Below are 22,618 nucleotides of genomic sequence, written 5' to 3' on the forward strand. Positions count from 1 at the left end.
ACCTTAAAAATATATATACATAAGTTGTTGCAGTTGTTATAATTCTATTGTTTTTGTTTTTATTAAGTAAAATGCTAAAATGCAATATCATCGAAAGATACTATATGTACCTATACGAACATGTTATATTGTAAGCAAAACATCCTGTGGAAGAGCGGTGTTCTCTTAACACAAGTATCTTAAATACTTACAAAGAGGCACCAGCACAGCTACTGTATACCAAATCATAGTTACAGAATAAAAGTATTTTTTTTTTTTTTTTTATTTTTTTTTTTATTTAATGAAAGCTACTGCAGTTGGTTTCAATATTATTAGCAAATTGAAACTATGTTTTTTTTTGCTCCAGTCATGGGATGTATGGCGCCAATAATTTTCAATCTAACAAATAGCAATGAAAAATTAAACTTAAGCAGCTCTTTGGCTCTTGTTTATGGTAAAATGTTGTCAGCATTTTAAAACTGACATCCCATTACTGGTGACAGTCGGGCCGTTTACTACAAAGGTTAAATACCGTAAGGCAATCATAATTTGGCATTACGCTCCCTCGGAACGAGAAATCTTAATTCTCTGAAAATAACACAAACTGATATTACTCGATTGAACTGATCCGACAAGAGGAGGTCACAGCGTTCCAGTCTGGCGAATAAATCCGCAGGGCATATAATAATATTAATGCAAACGAATTATTGTTTATATCAGGAATTGTTTATGGAGCTACGGTAATTTAGTTCTCCTTGAAATAGCTCTTCTACCGGTCATTGGGATTAGATGAAGTCAGCGTCAAATAAAGTGTTATTTATGTACATTGCAAGTTAAATAAACGCTTGTACAATACCATCCACACTAGCCACACACACAAAAGAAAACAGGATAATCAATAGATTGATTGTTTTGAAAGAAACACTGCTTGCGGCGATCGGTAAACGAATAGCTCGAGTTTCCTAATTCAATCACTATGTTTACCGACGCCTCGGCTAGAGGCCGGCGCCGTGCTACGCCAGCAATATTTTAAATGGCGGATAAACTACGCGCAATAGCAGTTAAAAGGGAAGAATAGCATTTCGAATCTAACGAAATACCGGTAATTAAATAATAAATAAATATTATAGGACATTATTACACAAATTGACTAAGTCCCACAGTAAGCTCAATAAGGCTTGTGTTGAGGGTACTTAGACAACGATATATATAATATATAAATATTTATAAATACTTAAATACATAGAAAACACCCATGACTCAGGAACAAATATCCATGCTCATCACACGAATAAATGCCCTTACCAGGATTTGAACCCGGGACCATCAGCTTCGTAGGCAGGGTCACTACCCACTAGGCCAAACCGGTCGTCAATTTTTCTATGAAATTCCATTTCGGGAGATTTTTTTTCCAATAACTAAATTTTAACAAATCACATATTGGTTACCCACACACTAACAATTCTAATGTAATACCATTCGAGAAATGGGCCCGTTATATTTCTGCCTAGAAAAATTAAAAACCGTTATTTTCATCTTTCAATTGAAATTGTATGCATTTGGATATAGTTTATGTAGAATATTTCCATATACAATTAAACTACATTAGTATTAGCATTAAATACTAGTGTTTTTTTTTTACTATAACATGATTTTTCTACAGATGGTAGAGCCTCAAAAAATGGTCTGACTATACGAAATGCTATGATATGCATCGCGGCTCGTACTAGAAAGAGCCAGATGTGTAATAACATAATTATAAATCACAGATTTATCAATCACGAACACCGCTTAAGAGGTGAGTGAGAGTTTTAAGGTACCCAGGTTAGATTGTCAAACAAATACCATATTTAAAAGTATCGTTTTAATGATTCACTATTTAATAATTGTTGAAATTAATAACGTTGTCAATTGAAGTGATTATTTACTTTCGGAGCAAACGGGGGGGCAGGGCAACTCGGATAAAGACGAACCTGGAGGAAAATGTTTAATTTTAGAGGCGTTCAGGGCGTCCGCTAGCTGATGCGGGTGCACGGAGCGGGCGCGCAGCTTAACGGTAAATAAATAATATGAGCAACGCTCTGACGCGGACGCGTGCAGCGAATTTGACCTACAATGCCACCGGCGCGCGTGCGCTCGCTACGTGCACCCGCGTCAGCTAGCGGACGCTCTCAGCCAGCAACAAAAGTTGCTAAGCGGGCGAGGTGTTCTAAATCATTTGATTATAACTTTTTCTCCAATATACTCGGAAATTATTCTAGCATAAATAGTACGGGAAGTTCTTCGTTACGGTCAAACACAAATTAAAAAAAATCCAACCATTATTGTCGTGTTTTAGGGGACGGGAAAGTTATTACTACTAAGTTATAAAACATGTATCCACTAAGAAAAACGCATACATCCAATTAATATAGCCGCGGGCCGCGTCTACACGACCCGGTCAGCATCATTTCAAGCTATAGGATAGAGTCGTGTAAGAGTAAGACCGACGTGTATGATCGTGTGAATACTGCTTAATAAAATCAAAGACTATATAACTTTTATATTTTTTTAAGGATCTCATGCGTGCAAATACAGCTTATATTGCGCAATTATATTGAATGAGCGAATATTGAATGGTACTACTCTATGTTACCGGAGTAACTAGCTTCTTTAAGTACCTATTTTTTTTTTCAAACTGAATCTGGCTGCCACGTGACAGGCATAGCCTAGTGTGGGGCCGCAGGACATCTTTTAAATGTTAATAAGGTTTTTTCTTTTAAATAAACAATTCTTATTCTTATTTAGGGAGTAACAGCGTTTGCAGATCATTTTAAACTGCTGCCATGATCTGTTTTTGTTTCAATAGGAACAGTTTGAGTATACAAACAGGAAAAAGAGTTTGATATTAAATCCTTTCATAAACTTAGCAAGAACATAAACAAAGGGAATGTTAACCAAAGCAAGAATAATTAATTAAGTTAATAGGACGTTGGATATAGTCAGAAAAAAAATCATACGAACTGGCATGAGTATTGAGACAGTTACAGAAAATGTGGTCGTTGATATTATTAACGAAAGAGCAAATGAAGGGAGATTTCCCTGTCTCTAAAACGAAAACTCATGGATATGTGTCATCTTCCCATCTTAACCTACAAAGCACAGACTTGGGTCCTTCAAATAAGTTTAGAAATCCACCCTCAAAGTTTACCAACGCACCATGGAGCGTAGTATTCTTGGCGTGAAGTTGACCGATCGCATCAGAAACACGAATACTACGCTCCAAAACCCAAATAGCTGATGTGGCTGAAACAGCCCCCAAGCTGAAGTGGTACTGGACGGGAGATGATTGACGTATGCCAGATGACTTATGGGCTCAACCACCAACTGGGCCCCACAATCGAGGACGCGGCAAACCTCGAGGGCGTTGGCGAGATGAGCTTAACACCTTCGACAAGAACTGGTGGAGAGAGGTCAAGATTGAGTAGCGTGGAAAGGGCCTTTGCCCAGCTGTGGGACACTCATATGAATAGAATAAATAAATCTATCTGTAGTCTGTTATAGTCGTTCGATTTGAAGCTGGCCCGGAGCGGCTTATCTTTTGTATATTGTTAACAAAAACCGCGCGTGCCACTACCTTCAAAAAAAGTGTCGTATAATTCTAATTGGCACCTGAGCGCGGGCTAGTCCAACGCTCAAAAAACTGTAGGTGCGCTCTCCTATAACGCGCCTTTGTTGCGCATATCGAGGATACATTCTAGACTGGTTCGGTAGCGTTCGACTCGTCGGCACTCAGTAACCGTATAGGGACCACACAAGAAGTCACAAATTATTTTTCCATTTGTTCATTTTGAATCTTATTCAATTACTATAGGAGTTAATTAAATAACCGGTTAAAGTGACCGGGCCCCTTTTTTACAGGTAGTAGCACGCGCGGTTTTAGTTAACAATAGATAAAGGATAAGCCGTTGGGGGCCAGCTACAAAGCTAACAACACTTTGATTTCATTTCACCTTAATTTAATTTTAAGAAGCTAGTGCACAAAAAATGTCGAGGCGTAGAAAGATTTTCTAACTAACCATCCCACACCGTGACGGCTTGTTTGGTGGTGGAGTAAGGGTAGTACTGGCGTCTAGTGCCCGTCATGTTCTCCACGGGGGTCAGGAGCCAGCGGTTGTGGCAATGCGACTGCCGCATGCAGTACTTGATGAGATGGCAGCAGGGGACCTGGTCCGTCATGTAGTGGAGCCAGCCGAACCATTCTGGAGTCACCTTGGGAAAATGCCGGGTTAGTAATTATGTCGGTTCAAAAAGGCGCCGTTTCTACACTACCCTTTTTTATCAAAGGACCATGGGCAACTTTGTATGGAGCCTGGACCCAACGCCAACAGAAATGAGAGTAAGGTCATTAGATAGGTATTTCTATGCACTTCATTTTGTTTTATGGGCACCAAGCGGAATTCCATTGCAGAACTGAGATATTGGTATTTTAGCCAAAATGTCGTCACCCTTATTACCTAGGCAATAGAGTCCAAGTAAGTAAATTAATTACTGCAGGGTAGATGTTCGCGCACCGCCGGGCGAGCACACTGAATGATTTGCCGCGCTGGCCCGGCGGTGGACTATATTGCCTAGGTAATAAGGGTGACGACATTTTGACTAAAATACCAATATCTCAGTTCTGCAATGGAATTTCGCTTGGTGCCCATAGAACGAAATGAAGTACATAGAAATACCTATCTAATGACCTTACTCTCAACTCTGTTGGTATTGGGGCCATTTTGACGCATAGTCCTTTGGAATTTTTTGTCAAAATCAGTAGCGCTCTCGTTTGACTCTAATAGGAGTAAGCAAAGTGTTCCGAAATTGCTATACATTATTGTTCACACTTTGTGAGTGATACCCCGCGGCTGCGGCCGATCATGTACCGCTGGTTCCGTAGCCCTCGTTGTTCGCCTCCCATCGGGACACAACAAGAGGTCATACCTGAGAGGCGTCATAGTCCCACTTGTAGTGGTCCGCGTACTCCACCCAGCGGCTGCGGCCGATCATGTACCGCTGATTCTCATAGTATTTGTTGCCGTTCTCGTCCCAGCCCATCAGGCAACCATGCTGTTAAATAGCGTCATAGATAGTTAAAACTGCTGTAAACTGGTTATGGAAAAACACTATACAAGGAGCCCGTGAGCATTGCGAGAGATTTTAACGGTGCTTCCTGATGGCAACAGAAGCAAAAAATGTGATATAACTTTTTGAGAAATTCGACAAAAGAAAAATCCCACTTTTTTTGAACACTCCTGTACCTACATAAAACGTAATTTTTATTGATAAACACATAACCTAAAATTAACAATTTGGGGGTAGCCTCTCGAATACATTTTTTTATTTTTTTGATGTCAATCAATAGGTATGTCCAGACTAGACCTCAAAGTGGCAATACCGCAGTCAAAAATGTGTTTTGTACCGACTTATGGCGAAAAAATGATTTCGAAATCATTTAATTATCTCTGAAACTAGGCCTAATCCAGAAAATTTCATATGACATTTTAGTTTCTAAATATTACCCGGAACGCTTAGTTAAAATGTCTCGCAATGCTCACGGGCACCTTATATTTTGACGACCGGTCTAGTCTAGTGGGTAGAAATCCGGCCTAAAAAACCGATGGTCCTGGGTTCGAATCCCGGTAAGGGCATTTATTTGTGTGATGAACACGGATATTTGTACCTGAGTCATAGGTGTTTTCTATGTATAAGTATTTATATATTGTATATATCTTATATTTATATATTGGCTCGTTGGGTGGACGACATTCGGAAGACTGCGGGTCACTTCTGGATGAGATTGGCTCGGGACCGGGATAAGTGGCGTACTAGGCCTATGCTCAGCAGTGGGCGATAAAAGGCTTATTAGTCTAATGTGTAGGAATGTCCAATCATTATTTATTTATTTATATATAAAAATCTCCAGAGCAAAATACAACACTTAGTATGAAAACTTAGCTAGGTCGGACTATAAGTATTTCCATCAAAACATTTCAGGTTAAATTCAAATTTAGGTGTCCTGACATAGGGGCCCACTGAGTACCAGTTCGCCGGACGATTTCCGGAGTTATTCGCGATTGTCAGCTTTTGCGAATAACTGACAGGCCGATATCGTCCGGCGAACTGGTAATCAGTGGGCCCCTTTAGGCCAGACCACACCGGCTGTGAGCGTGCACGTGCACACACACGCATACGCAACCGGTATAAACTACTTAGCAGTTTCTTGTAGAAATGACAGTAAGTGTAAGGCCTGAGTGGATGCTGGAGTTGGGCGTGCAGCGGGGCGGGGCGTGCGGCGTAATATTGGTTAAGACTCGAGTCCTCTGCTTTGAAACTCGACTCAGTTTTTCAGACTTACATATTAAGTCTATACTCGAGTTCTTTTCAACTTGTTAGAGACTCGAGTCTTTTGTATGAACTTGAGTCCTTTTTAGAGAGCTCTAAATTTTGCAAAATTTCGAAATGATTTTTACTTTAAGTAATATTCGTGTACAAATTGTACAATAATGCATAATTTCTTTACTTTTATTGAGGTTACCCTATGAAATTGTTGACAGAGTCTTTATTCGGAGACTCGAGCCCTTTGTTCTCTTAAAAAAGGCAAAAAAAAACTCACCTCGGGACTTAAGGGCTCATTTAGACGGTGCGCGAACTCGCATGCGATTTTAGTTACATAGCGGACTATTGAGGTTACATACAATTCAGCCGGCCGATCAAATACCGCAATGTAATGAAACTCACATGCGAGTTCTCGCATCGTCTAAATAAGCCTTAAGACTTGGTATAAGTATAGTTTTTTAAGCGCCGAGTTTCGTAAAAACGAGTAGAGTTCTTCAAATTCAGACTCAAAAGCTCGAGTATTTTCCTACCACAACTAGTGCGGCGTGCATGTTAAACAAATACAAACGTATAGGAGCGGCCTCAGTGCACGCTGCTCACATCACTTGTGAGCCCGACGCCTCGCTGCACGCCCCGCCGAACGCTCCGCTTCGAGCGTCCACTCAGGCCTTACACTAATAAGTTCAGGAATAAATTGATTTATTGACATACCTTAAAAGTATCAAATCTCCACAACTTGTACAAAGTGTTTCTGAACCCGCCGTTCGCACGGACGGTGGCGAAAAAGTGCTTCAATTTACTGATTTGGTGGTATTCCGACAGTGACATCTTTTACTTTTAATTAATAGTTTATAGCAAGATTATATTCCTTTGGGTTTTGTTTTGAGAATTTGTGACGGCTGTGACACTTCATTTCAGTGACATTAATTGACACAAAATTAATTACTTGACAGAAAGAGTTCATGGAATCAAATGAGGCGGAATAACGTAATATCAACAAGCTAAGGTCTGTTTTTTTATTCCGTAGACTAAAATGACGTTTCATATGTAAGACATGACATTTCTTAGTACCACATGAAACGTCATTTTAGTCTACGGAATAAAAAAACAGAATATACGTAAATATTAGGTTAAGGCTGCGTTTCTACCAGAGATGTGCGAGGTAGCTGAGCGGTGCTGAATGTTTCCAATGTGTGCAAGGATGCGTGGCGAGGGTGTGTAGGGGACTCCGTCGTCAAGCTGACTATAATTATTTACCTACCGAACGACCTGATGCCTTTGCGAGATGACGATAACTCATTGCTGGTGTCCTACTTTATTACCTACATGTAATGAGTTTCACATGATTATCCACCTGGTTTCCTGAGCTTAATAGTCGCCTCTAAACCTCCCCTTATAGCGACCCCATTCCTCACACTAAGTTTACCTTAAGTTCAGATTCCCTCGGGTGACTGTTCACTACAACCTAGAAGCGGTTACTTAAACGTGACCACTAGCGCCATCTAGTCCATGACGTTGGCAACTATTAAGGGGTTCGCGATATTCGCGACAGACTCTTCAAATAAGCGAGCGGAGTGCGGTGATGCGGGAGCTGACCTTTTTAATGATTTTCGCTCACGTCCATACCACGCAATACATTCCTCACACACAACCTTGTATTTTATGCTTGAGCTATTTTCGCTAAAGCTGCGCTGTATCTATTTAAAGTGTATTTTTACTAGTTTTTTTTTTATTTATTTTGAAAAAAACAGCCCTTTACAAATGTATCTAAAGTAAATGAACTAAAAATAGGCCTAAAGTTTCCTACGTTACTAAGAAAACTATTACATAGAAATGTAAATTACGCAATTATAAATTACCGGTTTAGTTGTGTACTACACGCAAGTAAAGTAATAAAACATACAAAACTATGAAAAATATGACTGGAACCAAATTATCTTTTGGTCGACAACCTAAAGTCCGTCCATGCTGCTTGCAAAGTCCTCAAGGTTTTCTATTAGACAGGACATATTTTTTGGCTATTTTGTGACCCCCAGGAGGCTCCCAGAGGTTGTACTACCAAACCGAGTTGGTGGTAACTAGTGGGATTTTTTCCCCAGTAGTTACCAGTGGTAAAAGGTGGGAAAAAAATCCCAGTAGTTATCAGTGGTAAAAGGTGGGGAAAAAGATTCCCAGTAGTTACCAGTGGTAAAAGGTGGGTAAAAAAAACCCAGTAGTTACCAGTGGTAAAAGGTGGGCAAAAAATTTCCAGTAGTTACCACTGGTAACAACTTGGTGGTAACTAATGGGAATAACCCGATGACTTGGAGATATTGTTTGGGATTATTAGAATTGTCTCGATGAGTATTAGTTGCCTATGGAAAGAAAAGTACAGACAGCTATAAAGCGTAACCTACAAAAAAAAACGTTTTTTTTTTAAACTTTTTTAAGTTTAACCAAGGGATCAGAGGGTTTTGATCAAAGAAAACACAGTTTTGTATAATAAAACCCGACGTATAATACCATCTTACACATTATACAGCTCACAGCCTTATCCCGAACCCACGCCACAGGAGAGACAAAATATATGCTGCTTTTAACTTTGGCACATCAATGATATTTGTTCCCGAGCCATGGGTGTTTTCTATGTTAAGTATGTTAAGTGTTATATTAGGGTGATTCATAAGTCGTTATCAGAAATATGTGTTTTACTCTGAATTATATTTAGTACAAACACTTGTAAAGCCCGACCAGAAATATATGATCATTGCCAAGAGGGCGCTGTTATTCTCATGTATAGGATGACAGTTCAGTTTAGTATGAAAATTTTAGTTCCAATGAAATTCCGCAATATGGCGCGTGATCATATATTGGTCGGGCTTTACGTAAGAATATTCAAAAATCTGTAAAGGTATTTTGTTATAATTAATTAATATTTTATCTTACATTTACTGAACCTCATGGTTACCCTATTTGTTACATAGAACTTTCACGGACTATTGGAAAATTTAATCAAATTATTTAATTCTAAGTAGTCACGTGTCTTAATTGCAATGTGAACAACGTAATTTTATGTCCAAAAAATAGCTATTTTGCTCACTGGAAACGTTAAAATGAATATGGACATAACATTACGTTGTTCACATTGCAATTAAGACACGTGACTAGTAGGGTGACCATGAATATTGATAAACAGGGATGTATATATAATTGTTAATTATTTATGTAATAATGAAAATCGTTGTTAATATGTACTAAGTACTTATTTAGTCCTTATCACGTATCACTGAAGATTCTCTTTTCCATAAAATGATTAATGATCGATGAAACGACTCGGTTTTTTTTCAAGTTTCTTTCGAAAAAAACAATGCAAATTTCAGTTACAATACTTCCGGAAAAACGAATAAAGCCAGAAAAACAAGTTTTTTTAAAAGTTCTCTGTATTTTTCCAAATGAATTTAATTGGAAATTTTAACAGGATGGTTACGGTTAGTTTCTGGCATTTTGTATATTTGACACTGTCATCACTCATCAGGGGCATTATTGTGTATGACGTATTTAATTTTTCTGAATAAAACAAGAAAAAAACGAAATTTGCTAAACTTCCTGAAAAAAAATTGATTTTCTCCGAAATTTTCATCCCTAGTAGGTAGTCCTGGTCTACAGTATTTAATTTCAATAAGGTAATCATATGTAAGTAGACACATTAATGAAATACATCAGTGTTAAATGAATCTTCAGTAAAACGTGATATAGACTAAATACTCGTACGTATTATACAAAATGTGTACATTTTACATTTGATGAAACATCCCGTTACACAACACAATGTAATTTTACCTTATGAAATTCTATGAAATTGCATTTGACTCTCTCTCTGTGACGTCAAAACTCATTCACCATTATAATACTTTCACAACCACTTCAAGGACTCGACTACATGGGCTCTTTCTATTTTTTAAGTTAAAACTTCTTTAGCGGCGCTGTGCACTTTTAGGTTTGAGGAAAAAATGTTAAACTCGCGACAGGTCACGTGACCGACAGATTCGACAGATTGAAAATTCGTAAGACGGACACGTGACCGGATCGAAAAACTGTTACAATTTCATTGAAGCCAGTAGACCGCAATAAATGAATATTGTATTTTACCACATAAATGATAGTACTTTTATACTGATAATTAAAAGAATTCGTGCAAAATTATTCCCTAACCATTCCAAAATATCAAAAATGCACAACGTCAATATTCAATTGTTCACTTCTGCCGGCACTCCCAAAGTGCAACCCGTGTTTTTTTTTTTATAATTCACTTCCTAAGTATATATAATATAAGTATATATGAGTACACATTTTGCCCTGATATCGTTTATATTTGTATGCATTAAAACAAAATTTTACATAGTAAAGTAGATTCATTCGATAGACTTCTGCCTGCAGGCAAACTGTAAACACAGTTTTGCAGGGACCAGTTTACTTATAAGCTCTGTACTGTGTATTGATAATAATAAATAAATAATATATAATTGAATCACGAAATTTCGTTACACAAAGGAAATAAACTGTGGGTGTATTTAGCCGAATATGAACGTTAAGTTTCACACCCATTCGCTACACAATATAAAAACCTTTTGTGTAGCGAATGGGTGTGAAACACAGTCGAGTCCTCGGAGTGATTCGATCTAAAATTGCTGGGGCGATGCAATATCAGATCTTACATGCGCTCTTCAAGATGTAAATATGACAGTTAAATTTATAATTATAATTACAGATACATCTAATATCGTTATTCCTACCGGAGTGCAGATGGAATGCTTGGTCGCTACATTCCTATTTGTGTGAGAATATAGTTTTTTTAAGTTTCAAAAAGTTGAATTTTATCAAAATAATGATTTTTCCTTACAGAGAGCTTAATCTAATACATTAAGTACTATTTTAAATGTAAAACCTAATTACGAAATGGCATGTAAATAAAGATTTTACAGAAAATAAAATAAAATCAATCTTAAATGTATTCTAAAAGATACATATTATTATTTAACATATGAAACTGAACTGAACAAAAGACAAATCAACAATATTATCCAATTACATGTCACATATTATTTTTTAATCCTTTTTTTACACATTTTTTTTAATATTTAATATGGCAACATAAAAACACCGTTTTAGTGGTCTGCCTTCTAATACTAAAATTACAACGAACTATCTAAAACATTCTATAATAAACCAACGTGACCCGTTTGACAGAGAAACCACCTAAATAATAATTGTATTACTCTGGATAATTGTATCTAAATTAAATGTAACATATATTATATTAACTTTGGCCAACCTAAGGTACTCGCTAGTTAACATTGTAACAACATAACATTTTGTGCGAAAAGAACGGTTTTACTCCGCACATAAACTTAATTGAGATTATAACATTTTAAAGTTTCGCGTTTTAAACACATATTGAAACATGTTTATAACCGATTCTTTAGCGAATTAATTTTGTTAGCTATATTTTTACGACCATCACCCGAATCCCACCTATTGCGCGACCACGACCACCCCTTGAATCCCACCTATTGCGCCACCACGACCACCCCCCGAATCCCATCTATTACGCGACTACGACCACCCCTTGAATCCCACCTATTACGCGACCACGACCACCCCTTGAATCCCACCTATTGCGCGACCACGACCACCCCCCGAATCCCACCTATTACGCGACTACGACCACCCCTTGAATCCCACCTATTACGCGACCACGACCAGTGAAACCTGCGTTGAAACGTCGCGTCGCGTAGACACGGTTATAAATATATGTTTTAATATGCATTCAGATTTACGAGTTACTCTACAATTGAACGGAGTCCTTTGTGCAACAAAGTAATAATATGCGCCACTTCTGTTACACAATGGACAAAACATAACTATTTAAATTCGTTTACTTTTCGATGAGGATTTTAAAAGATATAACAATCGCACGATTTCAATAGCATCTTAAACATCGTCAAGTAGCTTAAACTAAAGATCGTTGTTGTGACTTTCTCGAACAGTCACCGTCACATATATTGGACCGGCCAAGGTGCTCACAAATATCTAAACACGATCGACAAGAGTCCGTGGTCAGATATTTTCGAGCACCCCGGCTGCTCCGATATATGCGATGGTGACTGTACAGTTGTACACTGATGTACTACTTATATGTCAAAAACTAGCACAATTTGAGATTTATCTTATATTAAAAGGTATGTCCTATGCTTTTGATACGTAGCTATGATAAGTACTTACATGTTATACCTAGATATTTTTCTAGCAGGAACAGAATTTGCTTAGTGCTTACCACAATAAAAATATCGACAATCTTGTTATCGATAAATACATACTTACTACTTCAACGAAGTATACATATTTAAGTAAAAGAGAAAGAGGGTCATTAATACATCAGTGCGATACTGTTAATAATAAAAAACTAAGATACACCTACACTGTAGCCATATACAGAGACACAGACACAGATTTGCTATGGGATCAAAAATGGGTTTAATATACTACATGTTGTATCATTTTGCGTCAATTTGAAAGACAATTTGGGTGTGTGTTTATCATGAAGTGACTTATGGGAGAATTAATTCAGATACACGAAGAAAGAAAGTTACAAAAGGGTTTCAATTTGTTTTCTAAAGTATGTAAAATATAAATAAATTTATAGTTTTGTTACTATTATCTATTTTTAACGCAACCTATTACCCTATATTTTTCTTTGTATTACCTCTATCACGTTGAAGTGGCACTTATCGATAACAGGACTGTCGATGTTTTTATTTTGTCAAACACTTAGACGTCAACGTTCGTGCTACAAAAATATCTAGGTATAACATGTACTTAAATACAATTCCTCCTTTTGTATGGCTAAACTAAATTTATTTGCATGTGAATCAGGTGCTTTTATTACCATTATTTAAGGACCGGAGGCTAATACTACGGAAACAAACAACTCTTTATTAGGTACACTTAGAGATACTTCGGCACCGCACCACGGTCATCTGCTTTATGATTTATTGGGAGACAATAAAAAACTAAACTAACAAAAAAGGTATAAAGAGAAAACCCGTCTTGTCTTACCTACGGTTAAACCTAGCCTACAACAGCTAAAGATATACTTACTGTAAGATTATAGTACACATTATAATATGATAAAAAAGGCATGGATCCAGACAGAAAGATCATTATAATTAGTAAATAATTTAGTTAAAAGTTAATGTTGTACTTTAAACACGAAAGGAAATAATATTGGATGTAATTACTGATTATTTTGAACAGACACCATGCCTTTATATTCGTAACCTAGATTTCTAAATAACAATTATTATTTTAAAAATATATATATTATATATATAACTGATACAGTCAATAGATTCAATTTGCGACCCATTTCGTACCTTGTGACAAACAACACGAAAGTCGCAAGAGACCTCATACTACTGGCACTGAGGCAACGTACAAAATGGGTATCAAATTAAATCTTTGACTGTACATTAGCGTTCAATCTTCCATTTACACACGCAAATAATATCTCACTTATACACATGTTGGATTTAACAACTGGAGTCGCCTTTAAGAGCTTACCCCTCTGTCAAATCTCGGCCAATGGTCATATGTATTGCATGGTCTGACGTGCCCCTCCCCCGGCAAAATCGGCAGACTGTTTTGTGCAGAAAATTAGAGACAAGGCGTCCCTAATTGTTCAATCCTCAAAGATGAAAATCTCGGCCAATGGTCATATGTATTGCATGGTCTGACGTGCCCCTCCCCCGGCAAAATCGGCAGACTGTTTTGTGCAGAAAATTAGAGACGAGGCGTCCCCAATTGTTCAATCCTCAAAGATGAAAATCTCGGCCAATGGTCATATGTATTGCATGGTCTGACGTGCCCCTCCCCCGGCAAAATCGGCAGACTGTTTTGTGCAGAAAATTAGAGACGAGGCGTCCCCAATTGTTAAATTCTCAAAGATGAATACACTCTTGAACCCGTTCATTACAACATACTTAAAGTAACTACAGATGTGCCAGTTGGGGAATATTTACTAAAATGTAATAATACAAAGGTTACTCTCGTTTCGGTAACGGAAAATTTCAATCCCCATACGTAAGTATGCAGATTTCCCAAATTTTTGTTGTGGAAATTTCGCAATTTTTAACCGACTTCAAAAAAGGAGGAGGTTCTCAATTCGACTGTTTTATTTTGTATGTATGTTATACCCGATATCTCCGAGAATCATGAACCGATTTTCAAATTTTTTTTTAATCGAACGGGTATAACCCCGAGATGGTCCCGTTGGCACCAAGTCGGGGTCTGATGATGGGATCTTGGAGAAATCGAGGGAACTCTTCAAATGTTATAGGTACATGTATGACGCTTTGGGTCATATTTGAAGTCGGTTATATTTTTTGTTAAAAAGTTTTTTAAACTTTCAGACACCAGATCAGTAATTGTAACACACACTTTTTTCTGAAAACTCCCAAACACGAGTTATACTTGAGTAACCTCCTAAGACCCCGCGTGCAAATTATTGTACGTATTCCACGATCTATGTTGAACTTTAGAGTAACTAAGTGTTCCGAATTCAAAAACAAAACATCTGCTTCTGGGTCTCGGAAGGTAATGAAGAGATCCCTTTTATCATATCCTCAATCTAAATAGTACTACGACATAATATAAAAGAAATACTCTAGAAATACGATAAACAAACTTCCTTAGTGTACGGAACCCTAAAGACAAAAAACCCTAAGACTATGTGCTATCTGTACATTTTCGGAACTATCTACGCTTATATAATATATGTTTAGTTTTATACCTACGACAATTAAGTACTAACATCAAATCTAAGGAATTTTCACTTCTTATGGTGTATTAAACGTGGAATTTTATTCCAAATAACACTATTTACAAACTTAGGCAATCATAAACCAAGACAGCTAATAATTAAAGTTAAGTAGGAAGGGTTATTCGCGGACGGTCTAGAACGCAAAATGACTAGTGTAATATTTTACCTACATCGGTTATAGTCTACCGCTCTAACGGACTAGAACGCAAAATGCCCACATAATTTTTCCCGTTTTATCTTAACTTTATAGCGATGTCGACGGAGCCCCGCTTCCGCGGGGCTCCTATTCTGTACTGTTTGGCCTTCGGCCATTTGAATATACCTAACGAACCTAACCTACCTATATAAAATGTTGTGGTCATTTTGCGTTCCAGACCGTTTGCGATGTAGACTAATAGCGATATAGACAAAATATTACAGTAGTCATTTTGCGTTCTAGACCATCCGCGAATGACCGAGTACGAAGACTATATTATATTACACCTATTTATATTACATAACTGCTGTTACATAGTCTTGGTAACTTAAATCATGCTATAAGGAAGAAACAAGCAAAATTTATTTATTTTATTAGATATATTTGGTTTAAGAAGGCAATTAATATGATTTAAAGAAGATTCTAGATGAGTTATAAATTAGTACGTAGAGAAAGAAATTCAACATTCTTTGCGTAACGTAATATAATAACAACATATAGTCTATTTTTTTATCCCGTAGACTAAAATGACATTTCATGTGTTGCTGGTTTTTGACGTCTTATAAATAGTGATGTGCTGCAACCGGTACTAACCGAAAATAAACTATTGGGAGTTACTTATATAGGCATGTAACACTATTTTGAGGCATTTAGAAAGTTTGTATCCAGGTCTAAACACAATATTTCTAATATTTAAAAGCGATTTTATTGTAAGATGAACAGTCACCTCGAAGCTCATAATGCAATTTTTAAATGTTTGAATGGATTAGCAGTGAGTAGATTTTATTTATTATTTACTTCCTATCATGTAGTGCGTAGATTTCATTAATTGTTTATTTTGGATCTAAAATTAATTTAATATTTATCGGTTATTCACAAACCGAAATCAAAGATCAGCACTGTTTGTTTTAAGCTGGTCACATTATTTCTGCGTTTGACATTTGTGGTTGTCATTTTAGTCAACGGAATAAAAGAACAGACTATAATATGGGCAGTATTTATTCGTCACAATGAACGCCGTTAAATTCGAGAACTGTAAAACTCTTCATTATGTTTTTTTTTATATGAAAAATAGGAATGTTTCCACAACATTAAGAAGATATAACAGTAAAGGCGTAGTAGAAAGTTTAGTAAGATAAGATAAGATTTATTAACATAAAGTAACAGGAAAAACTAACATAACAGAATTAAATACTATTATAAGTTTTGGCACTAATTTGGCTGTAACTAACAAAGCTGGATTGCACTTCCCGCGTTTTCAGGAGCCCTAGGCATATTTACATATATAGTATCTAATATCTTACATTGCGCAATCTAGCGGTCTAAAGGCGCACTAACAATTTATATACAGACTCGTGCCGCCCAGTTATACGATGTACACTCTTTTTTAAAGGAATTGCCCGCGAGGAAACGGAAAGTCTTTAGCAGTATATTCCGAATCGTATTTAGAGACAAAGATGTCATATATTCTTTTATTTAATTCGCATGCTTTCAGAGTTAATACCATTGAAAAAAAACGGGTTTTATTGTGTTTCCATGCAAAACGCCTTTTTGATGGCGATGTCCCCACTATGGGATCTAGTCTAGACGTCCTTATTGACAGATAGCAAAGTGACAAGGAACACTTTGAATAGACTAGTTTTTACGAAAAAAAATCGCATATAACCGATTTGCAAAACCAGTGTTTTGTGAACAAAGTTTTGTACGGAACACTAAAAATGTATCATATAAATCCATAAATTTTCCAAGAACATGTACTTAATATGTTTAAAAAAATACAAAAAGTAAAAAAAAAATTGGAATGGACTGAAATTTGTATAAGATTTTTTTTCCTTCTTATGCAGGAATACGTGGAATACCTTGTATAAACAAAGTAGCATATTTTTTGAGTCATAAAATTTTCGATAAAATAAATTCAACCGTATTAAAAACACAGCTAGATTCAAACTTCCCCGGCAATATTTTTGTATGATGGGCGGCACGAGGATAGTGTGGTCGTATGGAGGTTACTTGTCACTAAAGCGTCTTTCCAGATAGATTTTCGTACATTGACTCGGCTATTGCTATCTCTATTGCACGCGCATGATTATACTGCTGTCCCGCTCATGTTATCGGTTGTCAATGTCACTGTGCGACCTTGACAGCAATATAATTATGCGCATGCAATAGAAATAACACCAGGCGGGGCAATGTACGAAAATTTACATGGACAGCGTCGCTACTTTATTAAGGAAGAAAAACACAAATATTATTTGCCACGCAATGGAAATTCAATGTCAAATTATGGTATTCGTTAAACAATGGAAATGAACAAAAATGAAAAAATCGCTTGAACGCTGACAGACTTATTTCAATAAGTCATACGACGAAGTCAGACGACAGAACTATGACGAAATATAAAAATACTCAGATATTAAGGTGGTTCGATTTCCATACAAAAAACAATTGCGTTTTATGAAGTCATTATACACTATTACTACATAAATATGTGCGCATCTATCTACTTTCGACTATTAGTTTGCACTAAATTGATAGAAAAACTATGTTTCATACAGAAATCATGCAATAAACGTTATATTTTTCTATCAAAGTAACACCAAAATAACGTTTTTTGCGTAGTTTCTGTATGAAACATACTTTTTCTATCAATTTAGCGCAAACTAATATTTGAAAGTAGATAGATGCGCACATATTTATGTAGTAATAGTGTATAATGACTTCATAAAACGCAATCGTGTTTTGTATGGAAATCGAACCACCTTAAACTATTTTTATTTTCTAACGGCTTGCCATAATAAAAAGACGTCAAGTCAACTCCACACTACCACTTTAAATGTAACAAATCTACTAACACTAATATCGGTACCCCCATTTCATACCTCATTATTATAATAATTACTAAGAATGTGAAATAAAGATCAGGATCCGACAAAACTGGAATCTACGTTTCAATAAGTTTAAGCCTCTTTTGATAAGTGCAAAATACTGTAATAAACATTATTAACCCTTTGAACGCCCAGAACCCTCAAAGGCGTCGTAAGAAGGCGCCAAGAACGCTTATAACGAACGCAAGAACGTTGTCAATACGGTTTGTTGCTAGCTCATGCCAGGGATATTGGCTCTTGCGTGTCGTTCTTGTTGACAGATGGCGTTCAAAAGCTTAAATAGTTTGGCATATGAGTTCCGCTTCATAAGCTTAGCAACTGGAAATTACATCAAAATATATAAGCAGGGCCCGTACATTTCATGCCGTTGACAGAAAAATTACGTCAAGCTACATAGAGTATGATTCCAATTAGTATTTTCGTAATAATTAATCATTTGTCAACCTATTTAGGTAACTGATACATATACTTGACAATCAGTACAGAAACGTCTGACTTTCATCTTATTGTCACTCAAATAAATAATAGATTATTAATTTATTAAATAATACATATTTTTGATTTTTATCAGCCTAACAAGCTTTTACTCACGTAACAAGTTTTAATTTTGATACCCGTCAATAAGTAATCTAAATTTGTAGTACATATTGTAAAAAAAACTCCCTGTATGTTAAATTACGTCATTTTTGCGTCAACGGCATGAAAAGTACGGGCCCTGTATATAAAATACATTTTAATAGCAATTTTACTCGCCGTTTTAACAATATCGCAAAGTTGAAGTAATAATCAACGCCATGTCATAAATTGCACGTAGTCAACCCGTATAACCTAAGTGGATTTAACAACCAGAATCGCCTTTAAGAGCTTTAATGGCCATAGGTATTGTATGGACTGGCGTTTATCAGACATGGCATACATTTGATGTGCCCGTCCCCCGCAAAAATCGGCAGACGGTGTTGTACCGAAAATTACAGATAAGTCGTCTCCAAGTAACATATCAAGTGACGTGTGAGCCACTAAATGTACTGACTATATACCAAGTCAATGGCGGCGAATAGGTTAAAAAACATCAGAAGTAAAGGTATGGGGGCACCGCTACATATCGTGTCATTCACGACCACGCGTGCCTTGACTCGTATTATTAAAGGTTAGATTTGGCAAATCTGCGCGTAATCGTGGATGACTCGAGCTTAAACAACAACTGAGACTTCCCGTGATATTCGACAGACGTTTATATTGTACAATCAAATAATATAATTTCAATGCCATTTCGTACTTTGAAACAGTGACACGGTACGAAATGGTACTGAAATTAAATTCCTAGACCGTACAGATGTTTAAAGTGATCCATACATATAATATCTAAACTCCAATAAACACTTATGCCCACATATTGCTATTACACTAGCTGATATACTAGATAATAATCAAACCTTATCATCAAAGTTGGTGCTCATTGAAAGGGTTGTCAAAAAAACCGTATCCTTAATTCGCATTTAGTGTGATGAGACCTCGACTCGGGAAGGCGAAGTGACGTAAGGCCGTATCCACGAGGTGGATACGGCAAGGCCGACCTGGCATAGAATCTGCATACAGAACAACATGGAAATCTATGGATTTGGATATGGAACAGTTACTGTTTCAGTAAAAAACAGTCAGTTTCACTAAAAAACAGTCACTTTTTCAGTAAAAAACAGTCAGTTTCACTAAAAAACAGTCACTTTTTCACTAAAAGACAGTCACTGTTTCACTAAAAAAACAATAACTGTTTCAGTAAAATACAGTCACTTTTTCACTAAAAAACAGTCACTGTTTTACTACAGTCACTGTTTCACTAAAATACAGTCACTGATCCACTAAAATACAGTCACTGTTTCACTAAAATACAGTCAATGTTTCACTAAAATACAGTCAGTTTCACTAAAATACAGTCAGTTTCACTAAAATACAGTCACTGTTTCACTAAAATGCAGACACTGTCTCACTAAAATACAGTCACTGTATCACTAAAATACAGTCACTGTTTCACTAAAATGCAGACACTGTCTCACTAAAATACAGTCACTGTATCACTAAAATACAGTCACTGTTTCACTAAAAACCTGTCACTGTTTTAGTAAAATTCAGTCACTGTTTCACTAAAATACAGTCACTGTTTCACTAAAAAACAGCTGAGCGATTTTTACGTATACCTTTTGTGCTAAAAATCACGAAAAAGTAAGTCATTTTTTAAGGCGGCTTATCAACATCAGTAACAATTTTAAGTTTTATCAACGTCTGTCAAATAAATTGGGAGACTCATATAAACTATGCGCCTTGAAGGGTGAATCGGAAAAATATACAGGTATGTCCTTATTGTATTCATAATACCAAAGAGAATTGAGTATAGAGGCGTATTGTCGAAGTCAATTTTGTAGTTAACTAAATTTACTGCCATCTTTCGGCACATAATTAAATTTTTTAGAACGCCATTTGACTTTGATCCTTATTCTTTCACCGATGTGTGTTCAATTTGTTATATATTAAAATGTGGCGCCATCTTACCGGGCACTACCTAAAGATTATGACGATGTCGCTATAACATACACAATACAAATATCTGTTATAAATGTTATAATGTAGTATTTATAAATGATGCTGTATATTTTTCAAGTAATTATGATGTCGCTGTAAATATTGTACAGTCGCCATCAGATATATCGAAGCGGCCGTGGTGCTCAAAAATATCCGAACACGCACTCTAACGCCTTAACAAAAGAAGCGTGTTCAGATATTTGTGAGCATCTCCGCCGGTCCGATATATCTGATGGCGACTGTACCTATTAACACGTTTGAATAATTCACAATTAGTTTCACTAGACTTAACCTTTTGTTTTATATATAACTGCGTCGAAATATTGAGTGTCTAGTGAAATCATTGTCATATATCATAAGACGGGCCTTACGGGCACTAAGATTGGTGCTAGTTCAGTGGTGTCACTCACAAAGTCTACCGCAACTAGTTTCGACCAATCGCGCGCGTGACGCGAACTCAACAACCAATCGCGTTGTGGCGTTAGACTGCACGATTGGCTCGAATTCGTGTGCGTGACGCTGTACTGACCCTGGCTGTAAGGCCTTTATATATACAGTGTGTCCCTAGCCATTGGACAAAGCCGAAATGTACATATGCATTATGGTATTTAGAACCAGTGTACAAAGCATCATAACAACCGGTGTAGCGGTTTCGAAGAAATTAGCAAATTACCATTTTTTACTTTGGAGCAGCCTGTATGTGTTAGTAGCTCCTAAGGTAATATCCTCAAAGAATAGTATGGAACCTTCTTCAACCTTTTTGATTATCTTTTTTATTTATGACACTCAAATATTTCAAACAAATTGTCAAAAACACTGCCAAAGATTAACACAGTATGTTTCTTTTTGTGGTCGATTATTGCTAATAACTTTTGTTCGATTTTTTTTATCTTTTGTTCTAATTAAAAAAATATTATCGTCAGAGCATTCCTGAGAAGTAACCCTACGTGGGATTTCAGGGTTTGTCCAATGGCTAAGGTCACCCTGTATGTCAATGAGTGAAATATTGTATTGACTTGTTGTAAATGTTTCAATGTTGAATTTAGTGTAACTGTATATTTTCCGACCCACCTTTAAAGACAATAAATAAGTTAAATAACACTAATGTAGCAGGTTTTGGGCGAGTAGGTTGTATAGTCCCTGTATGGACGCGCCCGCGGACGCGGCCATACAGGGCGGCTTCTAGAACGGGCCGACCAGGCACGCGCTTAACAGAGGTTGCTGACCTTGACACTGCCATTATCAGGGGGCCTACCGCGAATCTTTCTCTTTTACTCTCACTAAGACGTAATTAGAGTGACAGAGAAAAATGCCCGCAATTGACGAATTACGATTTTCCCGGTAGCCGCCCAGGGCCCGTACATGTCATGTCATGTTGCCGTGGACAGAAAAAAATACGTCACGCTACATAGAGGATGATCCGAGTAGTATTTTTGTAATAATTCATCATTTGTCATCTTTATAGTCTATTTTTTTATCCCGTAGACAAAAATGACAATTCATGTGTTGCTGGTTTTTTACGTCTTATAAATAGTGATGTGCTGCAACCGGTACTAACGGAAAATAAACTATTGGGAGTTACTTATATAGGCATGTAACACCATTTTGAGGCATTTAAAAAGTTTGTATCCAGGTCTAAACACAATATTTCTAATATTTAAAAGCGATTTTATTGTAAGATTAACAGTCACCTCAGAGCTCATAATGCAATTTTTAAATGTTTGAGTGGATTAGCAGTGAGTAGATTTTATTTATTATTTACTTCCT

At 36.6% G+C, this 22,618-nt stretch overlaps 1 protein-coding gene and 2 long non-coding RNA genes across 3 annotated transcripts in view; 1 reads left to right on the plus strand and 2 right to left on the minus strand.

Annotated features, from left to right (window-relative positions):
* The window catches only part of LOC133526474 (uncharacterized), a 172,682-nt gene that overhangs the window by 19,266 nt on the left and 130,798 nt on the right, over nt 1–22,618 (plus strand). The gene's annotated exons all lie outside the window — the stretch shown is intronic.
* LOC133534562 (probable NADH dehydrogenase [ubiquinone] 1 alpha subcomplex subunit 12) lies at nt 1,829–7,255 on the minus strand. Its single transcript, XM_061873759.1, has 4 exons — nt 7,051–7,255; nt 4,945–5,070; nt 4,038–4,230; nt 1,829–1,952 (listed from the first exon to the last, which is right to left on the minus strand). Exons 1-4 carry the CDS (start codon nt 7,165–7,167, stop codon nt 1,900–1,902), a joined length of 489 nt encoding a protein of 162 aa, XP_061729743.1. The 5' UTR covers nt 7,168–7,255; the 3' UTR covers nt 1,829–1,899.
* LOC133526482 (uncharacterized) lies at nt 8,812–19,888 on the minus strand. Its single transcript, XR_009800734.1, has 2 exons — nt 11,956–19,888; nt 8,812–11,850 (listed from the first exon to the last, which is right to left on the minus strand). It is a non-coding gene; the product is annotated as an uncharacterized LOC133526482 (long non-coding RNA).

This window comes from Cydia pomonella, chromosome 1 (genome assembly GCF_033807575.1).
Source record: "Cydia pomonella isolate Wapato2018A chromosome 1, ilCydPomo1, whole genome shotgun sequence".
Classification (NCBI taxonomy): Eukaryota; Metazoa; Arthropoda; class Insecta; order Lepidoptera; family Tortricidae; genus Cydia; species Cydia pomonella.

Excerpts from the sequence above, each read along its gene's own strand:
- LOC133534562 (XM_061873759.1), bottom strand. The coding sequence starts at position 7,167 with ATGTCACTGTCGGAATACCACCAAATCAGTAAATTGAAGCACTTTTTC. Across the intron at positions 5,071-7,050 it reads GGAGATTTGATACTTTTAAG|CATGGTTGCCTGATGGGCTG; the intron begins GTATGTCAATAA and ends GCTATTTAACAG. Across the intron at positions 1,953-4,037 it reads AGCCGTCACGGTGTGGGATG|GTTCGTCTTTATCCGAGTTG; the intron begins GTTAGTTAGAAA and ends ATTTTCCTCCAG.